This window comes from Lethenteron reissneri, chromosome 7, assembly GCF_015708825.2.
Source record: "Lethenteron reissneri isolate LAM-NWPU_2019-01 chromosome 7, ASM1570882v1, whole genome shotgun sequence".
NCBI lineage: Eukaryota > Metazoa > Chordata > Hyperoartia > Petromyzontiformes > Petromyzontidae > Lethenteron > Lethenteron reissneri.
Genome location: NC_083785.1, coordinates 5,381,133 through 5,396,062, shown reverse-complemented (window position 1 = coordinate 5,396,062; position 14,930 = coordinate 5,381,133). Strand labels below are relative to the sequence as shown.

The 14,930-nt window shown below is 57.6% G+C and overlaps 1 protein-coding gene across 3 annotated transcripts in view; it reads left to right on the top strand.

The window, feature by feature from the left end:
• LOC133356514 (thyroid hormone receptor beta-like) overlaps positions 1 to 14,137 on the top strand; it is a 114,946-nt gene extending 100,809 nt beyond the window's left edge. For all 3 annotated transcript variants that reach the window (XM_061574079.1, XM_061574070.1, XM_061574061.1), the window contains exons 8-11: positions 2,935 to 3,140; positions 3,888 to 4,034; positions 4,248 to 4,506; positions 4,717 to 14,137. In XM_061574079.1, coding sequence (XP_061430063.1) covers positions 2,935 to 3,140; positions 3,888 to 4,034; positions 4,248 to 4,506; positions 4,717 to 4,958 — 854 coding nt within the window. In that variant the 3' untranslated portion in view covers positions 4,959 to 14,137. The remainder of the gene's footprint in view (positions 1 to 2,934; positions 3,141 to 3,887; positions 4,035 to 4,247; positions 4,507 to 4,716) is intronic.
• Positions 14,138 to 14,930: the final 793 nt, after the last annotated feature.

Sequence of the window (14,930 nt, the reverse complement as noted above, 5' to 3'; positions counted from 1 at the left end):
GGTTGTTGGCGCCGATCGGCGGTGCGAGCCGGGTCATGTGAGGCCTGCTTGGCATGGACTCGCGGGCGGCCGCGCCCGCCAACGTCGCACCGCAGCCGCCAAGATCCTCCTTTGGGAAACGCTGCGCTGAATCGGATTAATTCAATATTTGCGGAGTTTCTACTACCAACGTGAAAATGATTCTTTTTATAAAAAAATTCTGCTCGGAAAACTCTCGGAAGCATTCAGGAAATCGCGTAAATATTTTTGAAGCTGCAGATTCGATCGTGCGAGGCGAGTAGCCGATGTGACCGCTGTTGTTTGACAGCGAGCGCAGTAACGCCATCGCCTCGCCACCATACGGTGCGTTTTAGCGGAGCGCGCGTGCCACGGCTACTCGGGAGGGGAGGGCGGTGGGCCCTGCATAGGCACGGCACAGCGAGTTCACTGGGTTCACACTTATGCAGGCAGTTTTATTATTATTATATTATTATTATTAAAACGAATACTGCAAAAAAATTCTAACCAGCCGCAAGTTCTTTGTAACCGAAGTTGTTGGGGTGGACTGGATGTGCCGTGCCTCACTCGTGCTGCCGTGGTTCCCAGCATCGTCAAGGCGACGCTGGTCCCATCGCGCCCTTTTCCATTAGAGTCACTCGGTGGTCGGCGCCACGTGGACATTATTACGCAACACCTGAGCAGTGCGTCACGACTTGTCGGTGTCATCTTGAGTGCGATCATTTTGTTTCGTAATTGCCTCCAGGGCGTTTACTTACGCGCGCACGCACGCGCGCGTCGTGTTATTTGTTGCTAATGAGGAGGGCTTCTCGGCTCTCGCTGCGTGAGCTCCGGGACGATTATCCAGCGCACCCGAGGGAACCCCTCTGTCCCGTCCAGCTGCGGCCATTGGTCGCCCGCCGCTCTGCGTGACGACGCGTGCGCCGGAGGGCGCCGCGGCACCGTCGTTTATTCCGTATTTTTATCCGAAAGCGACGACGCGGGAGCCGCGTTGGCCGGAGGCGGCGTGCGCCCTCGGCAGCCAGCGTTTCCGCGCGGCCGCCGTGCGAGTCGAGCGGTTCACGCGGACGCGGCGCGCGCACAGAGGACGGCGTCCCGTCGCCACGTAGACGTGAGTGGGCCACGGAAGCGCTTGCCAATCGGGGAGGATGGGGAGGGGGGGTTAGGCGGAGCGGGAGCATGGAGGGGGAAGGAATAGGGGGGGGGGGGGTTCCATCGTCGTCGTTGGCAGCCGCGGTCAATCCCCCGCCGGATGAAGGGCTCCCACAGCTGGGGCCACCTCTCGTGATCTTGCGACGAGACAATCCGCCGAACGAGCCGATTTCGAGCGGGACTGTGTGCCGCCGTGGTCTCCGTGACCGGCAGGTTGGCATCGTCGAAAGAAAAACACGGAATCAAACGTTGAGACGCAGGGCGAACGTGACAGCTGAAAAGAGCGCCCAGCCGGTGACCTGCGAATGTTCCTGCACAGGAAGTCTGACCGTAGGGTTTTATAAAGAAGCATTTTATGGAACTGTATTTCAAGTCCCATTAACCAAGCAGTGTCAGAGTGATATAAAACAGACCCAAACAGCGAATGTATTTTTCCCAGTGAGGAAGGGAATTGGCCCTGCAGACGTCCGCTAGATTTAGAATACAATTTTGGCCCATTTAACCGCATTTTTTTCTATTCAATCCCCCCCTCACCCCCCCCCCCTTCATTTTTCCAGACGCAGAATTTTAAAATTCCATTCATTTTAGCAAAGCTGCAGTTTAACCTCTTCCCTGCCCCTGGTGCAGCTTCAATCTCCTCCTAATCCTCAGCAGTGGTGATGGCGGTGCTGGTGGCGGTGCCGGTGATGGCGGTGGCTGTAGTAGCGGGGGTGGCACGCAGTTCACGGGTCTGGCGGGGCGCGCGAGCGCCGTGCACCCTCGTCCACGCGGCGCCCGCGTCGACTCCGCGGGAAAACGCCATCGGGACGTCAAGAGGCCGCGAGCGACGAGGTTTTACGGGGCTCCCGGCGCGCGGGGTTTAGGCGATCGCTGCAGCCGCCGCGGCGAGGAAGCGACGAGACTGGCTCCCGCGGCGGCGACGGCGGCGACGGCGGCGTCGACCCGCGCCGCTGCCGCGGCCTCGGGGCGCCACCCGCTGGCCGAGCGCCCTCACGACGCCATCTCCGGCATCGCGTGTGAGATCCACCCGGCTCGGAGCCGCCGTGACCGACGCTCGCGTCGCTGCTGGGTTAAGGTGTCACCACCTCGTTGCCGTGCCGGTCACGGGGGTCGTTATGGTTGTTGTTGTTTTAGGGCGATCTGTCCGGGTGTGAGCATGCGTCTGTGACCTTTCACGTCCCGGTTGCGTTGATGGGAAGATCAGAGTTGTGGTTTCACTGCCTCCCGTGGGAAGAGAAGTCCTCTTCTCCTGCTTCCGCCATCGGTCTCCTCGGCACGGATCCCTGGGCGGCACCCTGCTCTCCAATTTGCTTCATCCCTCTGTATAAATCCTCCCCCTGTCTTTCCGGGTCATCTTCTCCGTGTTTATCCCGTCTCTTTTTTCGCACGTGGTTTTTGCGCAAATGTTCTCCTGGCCGCGCTGTCGGCGACGCGTCACGAGTGGAAACGGCGCAGGCCGAGTGACCTCTGATCCACCTGCTCGAGGGGTGCACTTGATCCCATGCGCTCTGAATATGAGAGTAATGTTGGTAGCGTGACAGGGAAACCGATATTTCCGTGAGCTCCTAACCTGTTAGAGTTGTACTTCGCTGCTCGTGCTGAGAGCTTCCAATTCGCTTCCTGGAGAAACTCCCAACGCGTGGATCGAAACGCCGGAAGTTGCGTCGTAAAACACGCAGCGGTGCGACCCGAAACCAGCGTGGGAGAGCCGCGTTAACAACCCCTCCGTCTCCGCACCCCTGGCCCTCTCCCGCCTTGACCCCGCGCCCCCTGACCTCCGCTCAGTGGTGCTGGACGAGAGCAAGCGGCAGGCGAAGCGCCGTCTCATCGCCGACAACCGCGAGCGCCGGCGGCAGGAGGAGCTGCAGCGGAGCCTGAAGGAGCGGCCGGAGCCAAGCGACGAGGAGTGGGACCTCATCCGCGTCGTCACCGACGCTCACCGTGCCACCAACGCACAGGGCAGCACCTGGAAGCAGCACCGCAAGTTCATGGTGTGTGCGTCCACACACCATGAACTTGGTGTGTGCGTGCACGTGTGTCCGTGTGTGCGTGCACGTGTGTACATGTGTCTGTGTGTGCGTGCACGTGTGTCTGTGTGTGCGTGCACGTGTGTACGTGTGTGCTTCCACGTGTGTCCGTGTGTGCGTGCACGTGTGTACATGTGTCTGTGTGTGCGTGTACATGTATCTGTGTGTGCGTGCACGTGTGTACGTGTGTGCGTCCACGTGTGTCCGTGTGTGCGTGCACGTGTGTCCGTGTGTGCGTGCACGTGTGTCCGTGTGTGCGTCCACGTGTGTCCGTGTGTGCGTCCACGTGTGTCCGTGTGTGCGTCCACGTGTGTCCGTGTGTGCGTCCACGTGTGTCCGTGTGTGCGTGCACGTGTGTCCGTGTGTGCGTGCACGTGTGTCCGTGTGTGCGTCCACGTGTGTCCGTGTGTGCGTCCACGTGTGTCCGTGTGTGTGTCCACGTGTGTCCGTGTGTGCGTGCACGGTGCTGAGCACAGGGCCCAAAAGCCCAAAATGCCAAGCGGCCAGCAACAAACAGCACTATTAAAGTTGCAATAGATGATGAGAGTTGTGCGTGTGCGCGTGTACATATACACATGCGTGTGCACGCGTACTTTTACATGTGTTCCGTGTACATGCGGATGTGTGCGTACTGTACTCGGGTTTACATGTGTCGGCGTGCATTCCTGTGTGCACACGTAAGTGCGCGATGCCTGCGCGTGTGCGTGCCAGTCGGAGGACATCGGCCACGGCTCGGTGATCTCGAGTCGTGATGGAGACAAGGTCGACCTGCAGGCGTTCGGCCACTTCACCCGCATCATCACGCCCGCCATCACCCGCGTGGTCGACTTCGCCAAGAAGCTACCCATGTTCACAGAGGTGAGGGCCGTCCACCTACCCGCTCGCTCACCCACTCGCCTGCTTGCTCACTCGGTCACACTCCTCCACCCACCCACTCGTTCCTCCACCCACCACTCACTCTTTCACCCACCCACTTACCAGCTCGTCCACACGTTCACTCACTCCTCCACACAGCCAAGCATTCACTCTCCCACCCGCTGACCCGCCGGCAATGCCCGCTCGCCGTCTCAGCTGCCGTGCGAGGACCAGATCGTGCTGCTCAAGGGCTGCTGCATGGAGATCATGTCGCTACGCGCGGCGGTGCGCTACGAGTTTGAGAGCGACACGCTCACGCTCAACGGGGAGGTGGCCGTGAAGCGCGAGCAGCTCAAGAACGGCGGCCTGGGCGTCGTGTCCGACGCCATCTTCGAGCTGGGCCGCTCGCTCGCCGCGTTCGAGCTCGACGACTCGGAAGTGGCGCTGCTGCAGGCCATCCTGCTCATGTCCTCCGGTACGCTCGCCGCACCCGCTCACCACGCCCGCTCACCGCACCCGCTCACCGCACCCGCTCACCGCACCTGCTCACCGCACCCGCTCACCGCACCCGCTCACCGCACCCACACCAATCCGTGGTCTACGACCGCGCCAATGGTATCCGGACGGCTCGCTCGACGCTGACTCGCGTCCCCGACACCGCGTGTCCCCCCCGCCCACACGGTAGACCGCCCGGGCCTGGTGAGCGTGGACAAGGTGGAGAAGATGCAGGAGACCTACCTGCTCGCCTTCGAGCACTACGTCAACCACCGCAAGCACGCCATGCGCTTCTTCTGGCCCAAGCTGCTCATGAAGGTCACCGACCTGCGCCTCATCGGCGCCTGCCACTCCAGCCGCATCCTGCACATGAAGGTCACCTGCCCCTCCGAGCTCTTCCCACCGCTCTTCCTCGAGGTGTTTGAGGACTGACGGAACCACGGAACCCGGGGGTGGGGGGGGCGACCAGCGGGATGGAGCGACCGGCGTGGGCGGCGCCGTCGACGCGCTCGTTCGCCGCGGTGACGGCGACGCCAGGCGGGCGCGCGGGAAACCCCGGAGAGGAGCGCGAGGCCGCGACGACGAGCGAGCCGTCTCGAGAGAAGGGGCGCCGGCGGTTCCGAGCACCGCCGCGCCTGGCTGCTCGCGGCCGGCAGAGAGCGACCCGGCGCGTGACCGGCGCGCCGCTCCGCGGAGACTGAAGCCGCTTCCGCCGCGTTCCCCGAACGGGCCTGCACTTAAACGAGACGACTCCTACCGTCCGCTTCACGGCACTTGGCCCGACTCTAAGTATTTGCCGGGAACCGGTAGCGACGACGCCCGTGCGCGGCCTCCCGAGGGCTCGCGTGTTTCATTTCTCTCGGTCGGACGGCCACGGCGCGTCGCTCCGTCCCCTCGGGAAGCTCGTCGCTTGCCCCGCGCCGGACCGCTCGGCCGGCCGACTGGCCGGACCGATGGCCCCGCCCGTTCCTCCCTGAACGCCACGGCCCGCCGAGGCCCCTGCCGCGGCCGCCACGCTCAAAGGAATGCCGAAGAGGTACGGTGACGCTCGCCGGAAGGCGATGTACAAAGTGACGAACTGGGTGCGTGGTGTCCTGATGTGTTACAGTTCTCGGACCAATTAAACCAAGTTTATTTCTTCGTTCGCGTTTTTTTATTGTTATTGTTGTTACTATTGTTGTTACGTCTCCACTGAAAGTCTTTAAAAAAGCAATGTGACAACATTCATTATTTTGCTCCAGGCGGCCGCGGCCGCCGCCACGACCCGCCGTGCGTGCAGCAGCAGCAGTATTGGCAGCGTCCTCACATCGGCCAAGCACCGCCTCGAGGTTTTCCGGACAATAAATCCCGGGAGTGATTTTTTTTTTTAAAGACACCGATGCCTTTTAAAAAGTAAATAACTCGTGTAATTGCCGAGGGAGGCGGCGGCGCTCGCGGTCCCAGGGGGCGCGCGGGCGCCATCCCTCCACGGTGCGTTTTTAAGAGGCTTCTGTGTCCGGTGAACCGGGGCCGACACGCCACCCCGCGATGTTCACCCCCTCTCCGGAGCGCAGCATCAACAACTCGTAATTTATACCGCAGACTTTGTACCCGTGTGGTGTTTTTCGTGTAAGCCACCCCCCCCCCCCCCTTTTCTTATTTAATATTTGCGTATTTAGTTGTTGTTTTCCCTTCGTCTGTTCTTCGAAACTTTCAAAACCACACAAACAGTGCCTTGCATTTCAAGGCACGTTCCGGAGCGCGCCGGAGCCCGGCACGGCACCGTCACCGCGGCGGCGGCGGCGGCCGCGCTCCTCCGCCGGCACGACCGTTGCGCGTCGCCCCGCTGTAAATAGTAGCGCCGCTCCGCGAGGAGCCTCTTGTGCGCCGCCACCCCCCGTGCCGCGGTGGGCAAGGGGTTCTGTATTCATCGTCAATAATTAAAGCGTAGCGACAGCAGCGAGAGTAATAAACAAAACGACGAAACTAATCTTAATGATACTGTAATAAAAAAAACTAACGAAACGAGCCGCATGTGATGCTGGTGCTGCGATGAGAAAGAGAAAGGAGGAAGCCACGAGTAGCAAAGGAATATTGAATGAATCGTCGACAGAAGCTCTGGTGCCTGTGATTTTAACGAACGATGAGACGTTTGTGGAACTGTTAACCCTCTAAGTTTTCATAACTCGTGCGCTCATCCGACAAAAGCCCATCATCTCCTCTCGACGGTTATGAATGCCGTTGTTCTCGTTGCTTTGAGTTGTGTGTCGGGTTTGGCCGTTGAGTTTGCCTCCGCCAGGAGCGACCTGTTGCCAGGACGTCTACCCTCTCAGGATCTTCTCCGTCACATTCCTTCCCTTCCTTCCCTTCCTTCTCCTCCTCCTTCCCCTCCTTCCCCTCCTTCCCCTCCTTCCCCCTCCTCCTTCCCCTCCTTCCCCTTCTTCCCCTCGGTCCCCTCCTCCTCGTCCGCGAGGCTGCTTGCCATACAGTCAACGCTTTCTCACAAAAGCCCGAGGTTCATTCTCTCTGTTGGCCCTCGCAGAAGCGCGCGCGCTGATTTGTCACGGAAGCTGCGGGGGAGCGCCGCTCGCCGCACCGACAGCCTCGGGGCCGCCGGCACCGCGGCGGACGCGGCGCGTGGGGCCAGCTCGTTCGGTCTCGCTCCCCGGCCCACCCCGTCGCTTGTCCTTGAGCAGTGATTGAGGTGATCATTCCGCGCCTGCGAAAGCTGAACCGTCAGAGGTCTCATTTCATTTAATTTGATGCCGCAGAATTATTATTTTATTATCGAAAGCGTAAAAAGAATGTGGCGCGCAGCTCGCTTTTTTTTTCAAGGTGAACTTTTCCCTCCCGCTTCCGCGACCCCCCCCCCCCCCCCGCGCGCTGCGTGCGAGGGCCGCGCATCGCTTCGCCCGCCGCTCCCCTTTCGCTCTGAGCCATCGTCGGGCGCGTCCCGCCTCTCGGCGCGTCAACCGCCACGCGCGGCAGAGGTCACCGCGGGTCACGCTCCTCCGAACTGTCGGCACCCGCGGCGGCCGCGTGCTGGCCAGGGCTCGGCACCCGCATGCGCACCCCGTGGGTTCGCCACCGTCCCTCTCCTGCATCGCGCCGCTCGTTACGTTCGCCGACGTCATTTCCAGCGAGAGGGGCCGGTGGCGCGGGGTTCGCGCGTGGTTTTGCCAGCAGGAGCTCACCCACGCGATCGCCGCCGGAGGGCACCGCTTTGTATCGCTTCGTCAAATTGGCGCACGTCGGCGGCCTTCTAACGGCTCGTCCGGTGCAGTCATCCAAAGATGGCGCTTAGAGGGGAGGTACAACGAACAATCGGACTCGAGACTCGAGGGGTCGAAGCGGTGCCCGGGGTCGAGGCGGGGGAGCGTGGGGGCCCCCCACGGTTGCCCTCCGACGGCAGCTCCCGACAGACGCTGGATGTTGAAGAAGCTGTTGTACCTCTGCGCAATCCGACAATCAGTCGCTCCACGTTTTACTGGTGCACTTTAAGTTGTAGCAAAACTCGCGTGCGCATGGCGCTCGTCATCTCGCCGGGAGGAGCGGAGCAGAAACGAAATGTCCACATCCCTCCTGCCGCACAGACTGGTCCGGTGGTGGCCCGCGAGCTGCCGGGCGCCATGACCTGCGTCGCCTCTCGGCTCGCGAGGCCACTGGGGGGCCACGCGGCCCACTTGCGGTTGGGGTTTCCCCTTTTTCCTTTGTTACCTCTTTACGATATGTATATGTGTTTAGAAACTGCTCTTCGTTTAAAACAGCAGTAGCATCAGCGGCAACAGCCGCAGCAACTACTGTACATCTCCAGCCAGGTGCGATGGCCTTACTCGCGTTCTCCACCTACAAAGGTATTGAACAGCAGCTCACGGTGTTCCTTTTTTAATTAATGTTATTTTTTACAAATTTTACAAACATCTTCTTATGCAAAATTGAAAGCTACTATGCTAACGAGTATAAGTCATATACACACACGTGAACATGTAGAATATCGGGCAGGCGCCCGCACACGAAGTGTCGACATCGCCACTTTGAAGACAAAGGCAGCCGGGCGTGGTGCTGGCCAGCCACGTCCTTCGTGCGCCGTGCCAGTCATCATCGAGGTGCTCGCTCTTGCCCCAACAGAGTCTCTTCAAGGCTGTTCGGGAGGTCTTTGTCTTTGTACAGACTCGCACACACACACGCACCGTCGCAGTGGGTATAGCGTAGGTCCATTCCAGAACTCTGTGTTTGTCCAAATGCAAACGCAATTCGGTAATCGGGAAGCGTACGATTTCCTTTTTCGTGGCGCGATTCAGAGAGGAGGGGAGGAGGGAGAGCGATGACGATGAGACGGCGGTGCTCCGAGGTGAGCAGCCGGCGTGACGAGCACGCGAGATACCTCACCCGTGCCGGGAGCCGGCGCGCTCCCTCCCGGCGCACTGGACACGGCTTCAGAGCGACGTCGCCCTCGGAACCAGATCTGTGACCGCTTCAGATTCGGAACTACTTGAAGCGCGGCCGCTGCCGCCGCGTGGCAAAACCTCAGAAATAACACGAACCTACCTACAGACCTCACGCCATGGTTTATCCGTTCATGTCTCTTAACTAAACGTCGTAGTGGTGAATAAAACACAATGGTAATTTAAACACGCAGACATAAGTAGGGAAAGAATTGTAACTTAAATTAAAAACAAGCTTAAACAGGGTAACGATAGAAGGCTTTGCTCGTAGATACAACAAGGTGGCTGGGCACGGGAAAGGGAATCGCGCCACGTCGACTTCTTTGTAGAGGAGCCATTCTCGTAGCGGGAGGGGGGGGGGGTGCTCCGTGCAGGGGACGCGGCCGGGCCGCTCGCTCGACCCCACGGGGGGCACCCCGCGTCGCCGGCGTGACTCCCCGCCAACTCCGCAAAACGCTCGCACGGTCGGACGCCGGTTTCTCAAAACGCGCGGGACCCGACGTCCGGCAACCGACAACAACAACAACAATAACAACAACAACAACACGGAGAACGCTGCGCTCGTCGCCGCGCTCTCCCGGTCTGTCCGCGGAGCGAGACGGAGAGATCGGCCGCCGAGCGAGCCGTCAACTCTTCCCGGTGGCGAGCTTCGCGCGGTGCGGCGGTGGTGGTGGTGGTGCAGTAACTTTGAGCCATAGGCGGCCGTGGGAGCCGGGGTGGGGGGTCTCGTAGCGATCGCCTCCCCCGGCGCTCCAGGCCAGACCGTCCTGCAGCAGTCAGAGGGCTGCCGCTGAGCGTAGCGCCCGGGCAAAAATGCAGAGTGCCGCTTTAGTGATAATAACGATGGCGACGACGACGATGGTGACGATGGTGATGATGATGATGAGAGCATTTATCTCTTGCCCGTAAAAAAATATAAAAGAAATTGCAAGAATAATTCAGGGTTTTGTTAAAAGAATAATTCTCTACTTTTGTCGTCACGTGAACACTTACAATTGTACGTACTGTATTTTTATAAAGAAAAATAATGATGCCGAAATAAAATGTATCTCAATTGTATATTATGATTATTGATTATTATTACTGAAGAAACATTTTCCAAAAAAAACCGTGAGAAAAGTTTATGAAAAAAACACAACCAGGAATAATAATAGTAGTTGATGTTATTACGCTTTAATCAAGACATTCTCGGGAAAGTGTTTCTGATTCTTGTTTTGTGCGTGTACAGAGTTGAGGTTTCCGTGTGTTTTCTGGGCGTTTGTTTTTGTACTTTAACACTCGGTGAGGAGTGTTGCTGCGTTGCACATGTCCGAGTGTGGCGCGGGTTTAGCCGCGGTCTCTTTTCGCGCTCACGTCGATGACGACCGATGGATGGGTCGTTGTTCCGAAGATGTCAGCCCATTGGTTTTGCTCCTTGTAAATCGTTCCAGTTCTCACACTACTACTGACCGAATGCTGGAGTGAAACTCCGTGCCGGGCCCGTTCCTCGCGTAGCGTCCTCATCAGACGTCTCTCCCAGGAGGCGTTGCGCGCTCGCCGTCGCATCGACGGAGACGGCGCCGCGTCAGAGACCACGAAATCCCCGCATCGACGCTCGTTCACTGCGATCCAAAACTCACCTCTCTCTCTTTTTTCGTTTAATTTTTTTCTTCGAATTGTGTTTATTTTTTTTACGTGATACAATTGAGAGTAATTTATTTGCTAGGCGATAATTAATCCGTTGTTGAAGGGGCAAAGCTGTAACGGGAATGTCCGCGGGCCCCACGTCTCCGCCCGCGACCGCCTCGCCGGGAGGGTCGCGTGGGCGTGCGCGTGTGGGGGGCCTGGGACGATGTCCGCTAACCCTGCCAAGGGAAGAAGCAGCACTCCTCTGCTACTGTTGGAGGCTATTCGCGGTTGTGTCGCCTCGCTCTCCGACCGAGCTTTTCCGGGCCGTGCCGCGCGACGACGTTTCGCTCCGCGTGCCGGGAGCTTCCGTTCCCTTCCGGACGCTCGCAGCACGGGGATCAAAACGCGGGGGACGCCGTGGCGAACACCGCGCGACGCGAGCCGACAACGCTCGGGGGGAGAGCCGTGCGCTTCGCTCCGCCGGGCCGCTGCGCGAGCGTGAACCCGCGCCGTGTCGGTTCGTCGCGCCACTCGCCGACGGACACGCGCCGTAAAGCCGACGCCTTTTCTCGCTCGAGGCCGGACGGGGCATGCGCCGTCGTCCATCGTCTGAGATTCTGGCTGCGTCATTTCCAATCGAGGCCCCAAGCCAAACGAGCGGTGAACTCGCCCGACAGCTTTCCTGACGTCTTCTTCGATGAGGATGTTCCGCACGCGAGCATGGGGCCCGCGCAGCTGGCAATTCACAGATTGCGCAGTTTGGAAAATCGATGCTCAGTTGGTAACGAGGCACTTGCGTCCGACCTAATTTCCCAGCGCTGTGCGGGTGCCGCCGCCACCGCCACCAAGTTACACTACACTCGTCAAGGCCGGTTTGGTAGCGCGCGTCGAGGGTGGGCAGCGTGGGGCGTGGGACTGGTGTCTTGGAAGGGCGCTGCCTGGGACGGGTGCGGGTAGATGTGAATCGGAGGTCGTCTCGACCCCACGTGTGAATACTTGTACAGATGTCTGCATTGTACAGCATCCGAGATGTTGTGTTGACAGGGTATTGCTGTAGATAGTCTGTGAAGAGCTTTTACATGAAATGTGTTTTACTCGGCCAACAGCATTAACTTGAAATTATATGTAATTATATATCTACTACAGAATATAATATGACGTTCTCTTCAACACTGAGCCCAGGTTTAAGTATTATGCGCCAAATGGACCTTCCTTCCAATGCACACGTGGGCGCGTGCTCGTCGAAATTCCACCTTGGTTCTTGATGTCATTGGGCTTGCGTGTGGTGCGGTGGAGAGCGGAGCGTCACCCGCGCCGTGTGCTGTGCGAGGTTTGGTTCTCTCCCAAACCCGTGACCGCCCATCTCTGGCTGCTGGCCAGACGTGCCCCGACTCGAATGTGACAACGTTGAATGTTCGAGTCCTGCTCGAGGAGGTCGGGAGGCTTGAGGTGATCGATTTAGTCAGGACGGGCCACTGAGTGTGCCCAACGTTTTGGCAGTCGGTCATCCAGCAGTGGATTTTATAAAAAGAGCTGTGCGTGTACGTGACCAGTAACGCACCTCACAGTTTGGCCCATGTTTCATTTGGTGTTCCTAAGTGATCACGGTGATTGGGATATTGTCAAATTCATCTTCAAATTCAGCTGGGCTCAGTTTTGGGAAAGAGAATTCTCAAAAAGCTAGGCATGTGACTGCAGGCTTTGCTGAGCATTGATTCTCTGGTTTATTGAAATAACGACAAACTTTACAATGGGTGCTCACTACACACAGTATTTGTGGCTTGTGTTCATCGATCCATACGCGTTACCAAAATGAGCTTTTTTTTGTTATCGTTTTTTCCTTTGAAAAAGTTTGGAGACTTTTTGCATTTCGCATATTGCTTTCGTCGCATATATATATTTTTAGTTCCGTTTTAAAAATATATTATTTCATTTTGTTTTCTCTCGTAAATGTAAAATAAAAAAAATCAGCCCCGTGAAGGCGGAGGGCTCGCCGTGGCACTCGCTTGGGAGAGTGCTGGCCACCGCTCGCCCCCAGCCATCGCGTGGACAAATCGTGAGCATGACGCGTCTTCCACGCCGGTCAAATGTTTCGGGCCACGTGTGGAGGAGTCCGTTCCACTGCTGGATGTCATCCTGGAACGAGGGCACTTGGCGCGAGCCCCTCACATTCCTCGGAGCTGGCTTCCGCCATCTCTCCCGATCTGCTGGGCCCTTGGGCGGCGATCGATGGGGTCTGTGTCTGACCATCGGCTCGTCATGGCCAGCAGCAAGGAGGCTGTCAAGCTAGCTGTGATGATGGCCGGTTGCCCCGCAAACCTGGGCCCTCTGAGCCGTGGTGAATGTGGCGCAATCGGTGATCTCGGGCACATCCATCTTTCCCGTGTGCTCGGTCTCACGTGGGTTTGCCCTCGGCTTCGTTTCTTGGTTTTCCAACTGGTCAGATTTGGTCCCGCGTCTCTGGGAGTATCTGACATAGGCAGAGGTCAAGAGGTCTGGGTTCATCCATTATTAAGCCCTCGATCGCTGTCAGTTCATGAATCCAAAGCCAGACTGCAGGGGCGGGCGGAGGGGCTGCGTTCGGCCCAGCACACTGTAACAAAAACACACAATGACAACATGGTGACATGACATTTCATCGTCGCCTTCATTTTTCTGTTCGGGTTTGTTTTATCGCAGTGTTCTTTGAAGGCAGGGCAGAGGGCACATGCACTGGGAGCTGGGAAACGGGGCGAAAGGGCTGGTGTTCGCGGTAGTTACTGAGCACGATGATGGCTCTCCACGGGCTGCTCTTCTCAAAAACAATCCCAAAAAAATATATTCTTACCCCAGGCTGTTTTGCGATTCCAACGGAGGGCCGATGTCAAAACTCCGACTTTAGCAGAGGAGACAGAAAAGTGCATGGGAAAGGTGCTCGCCACACGCGAGCAGAGTACTGTGCTGTACATGTGCCTTGTGGTTCGGAAGGGGTCGAAGCGATGGGAGTGCGTGTGTGCCGTTCACTCGACCGTGCGCACGGGTCATCTTAATCGGGAAGATTGCACTGCGGAAGAACGGAGGGGCCGGCTATATTTTTTGTGCGAGCTGTGGATTGAAAATCCCGGGGGCGCGAGTGAGTCTTTGTAGGGATGCTGAGAAAGCGGCGATTGTTTTGTGTATGGGGCGGTGGGGGGGGGGAACTCGTTCAAGGGCCTGTGGCGGGAGATGAATCAGAGGCTGGTTGGGTGGTTGGCGGGGGTGTCTGATTTGACACAACGGGGGGTGGGCGAAGCTGCTGCTGGTGGTGGTGGTGGTCTCACGGGGCCCAAGGGGCCTGCGTGTGTGGGTGGCTTTGGTGGCTCGGGTTGTTTTGAAGCAGGCAGGCTGGTCTGCCGGGAACGGCTGTGATGCTGTCGCGTGGCGGTCGTCTTTGCGGGGAAAGCCTGCGGAAAGTCGCTCTTGAATGTTGTTTTATTGTGAATTCTAATGATTGAAAATAATTATATTTCTGTACAGAAAAGTGCGCTGTTATTATGCTAAAGCTGTTGCTATTTAGTTAAAAAGCATTGTATTTATGCAAAAAACCTTTACAAATAAAATATTAAAAGAAAATGTCGGTCCACTGATTTTTTTGGGGGGTTTTTGTATTTCCTGAAATAAAAGTACCATATTTTTTTTTCTCCCGACAGCTGTCATGTGTGCGCAGTAAAGGACGACTGTGATCACCACAGCCGTAGAATTTTTTTTTAAAATAACCGCAACAAATAATTAATGAGCATTTGTTTACTTTTTTCATCACGGAAATTCAGACGCGTCCACGTCATGCAGTCAGAGGGACCCGTCGGGCCCAGTTCCGCTGCGATGGTTCAGCCCGTTTGACCCAAATTCACCAATGACCCAATTCCTACGCTGCCCATGCAGCCCATTTGACCCAATTTTAGTGAAGATAGCGCAGCAGGGGATAACAGAAGTAATATATGCTTTTTATTTTATTTGGTAGTCATTTCCAGGCACCAAATGGTAAAATTCAGGCAGCTTAAAAGCTTTTAAAAGCACGGGTCCAGCCTGAGACGACATCTCCCGGCATGCACCCGACGCCGTCAGCTCGCGGTAGCTCGGCAGAGATAAGCCCGGATAAGGCGCGGATGGGAGCCCAGCTTGCGTGCCAGGTGTTATAGGTCACTGCGAGGCTCCATGGCGCTCGACAGCAGAGGCTCGGAGTGCAGGAATATCGATTGTTGCGCCATTCGACGCTCCCGTGCCCATCCTCCCTGCCCGCACCGACCAGGGTTTGTGGAGTTCGCGGTCAAAACCTGCGAGGCATGGAGGGGCCCTTATCCACGAGCGAAGTGACAAAAGGGCCGTGAAAGTACAAAGGCTTCACAATCATCGT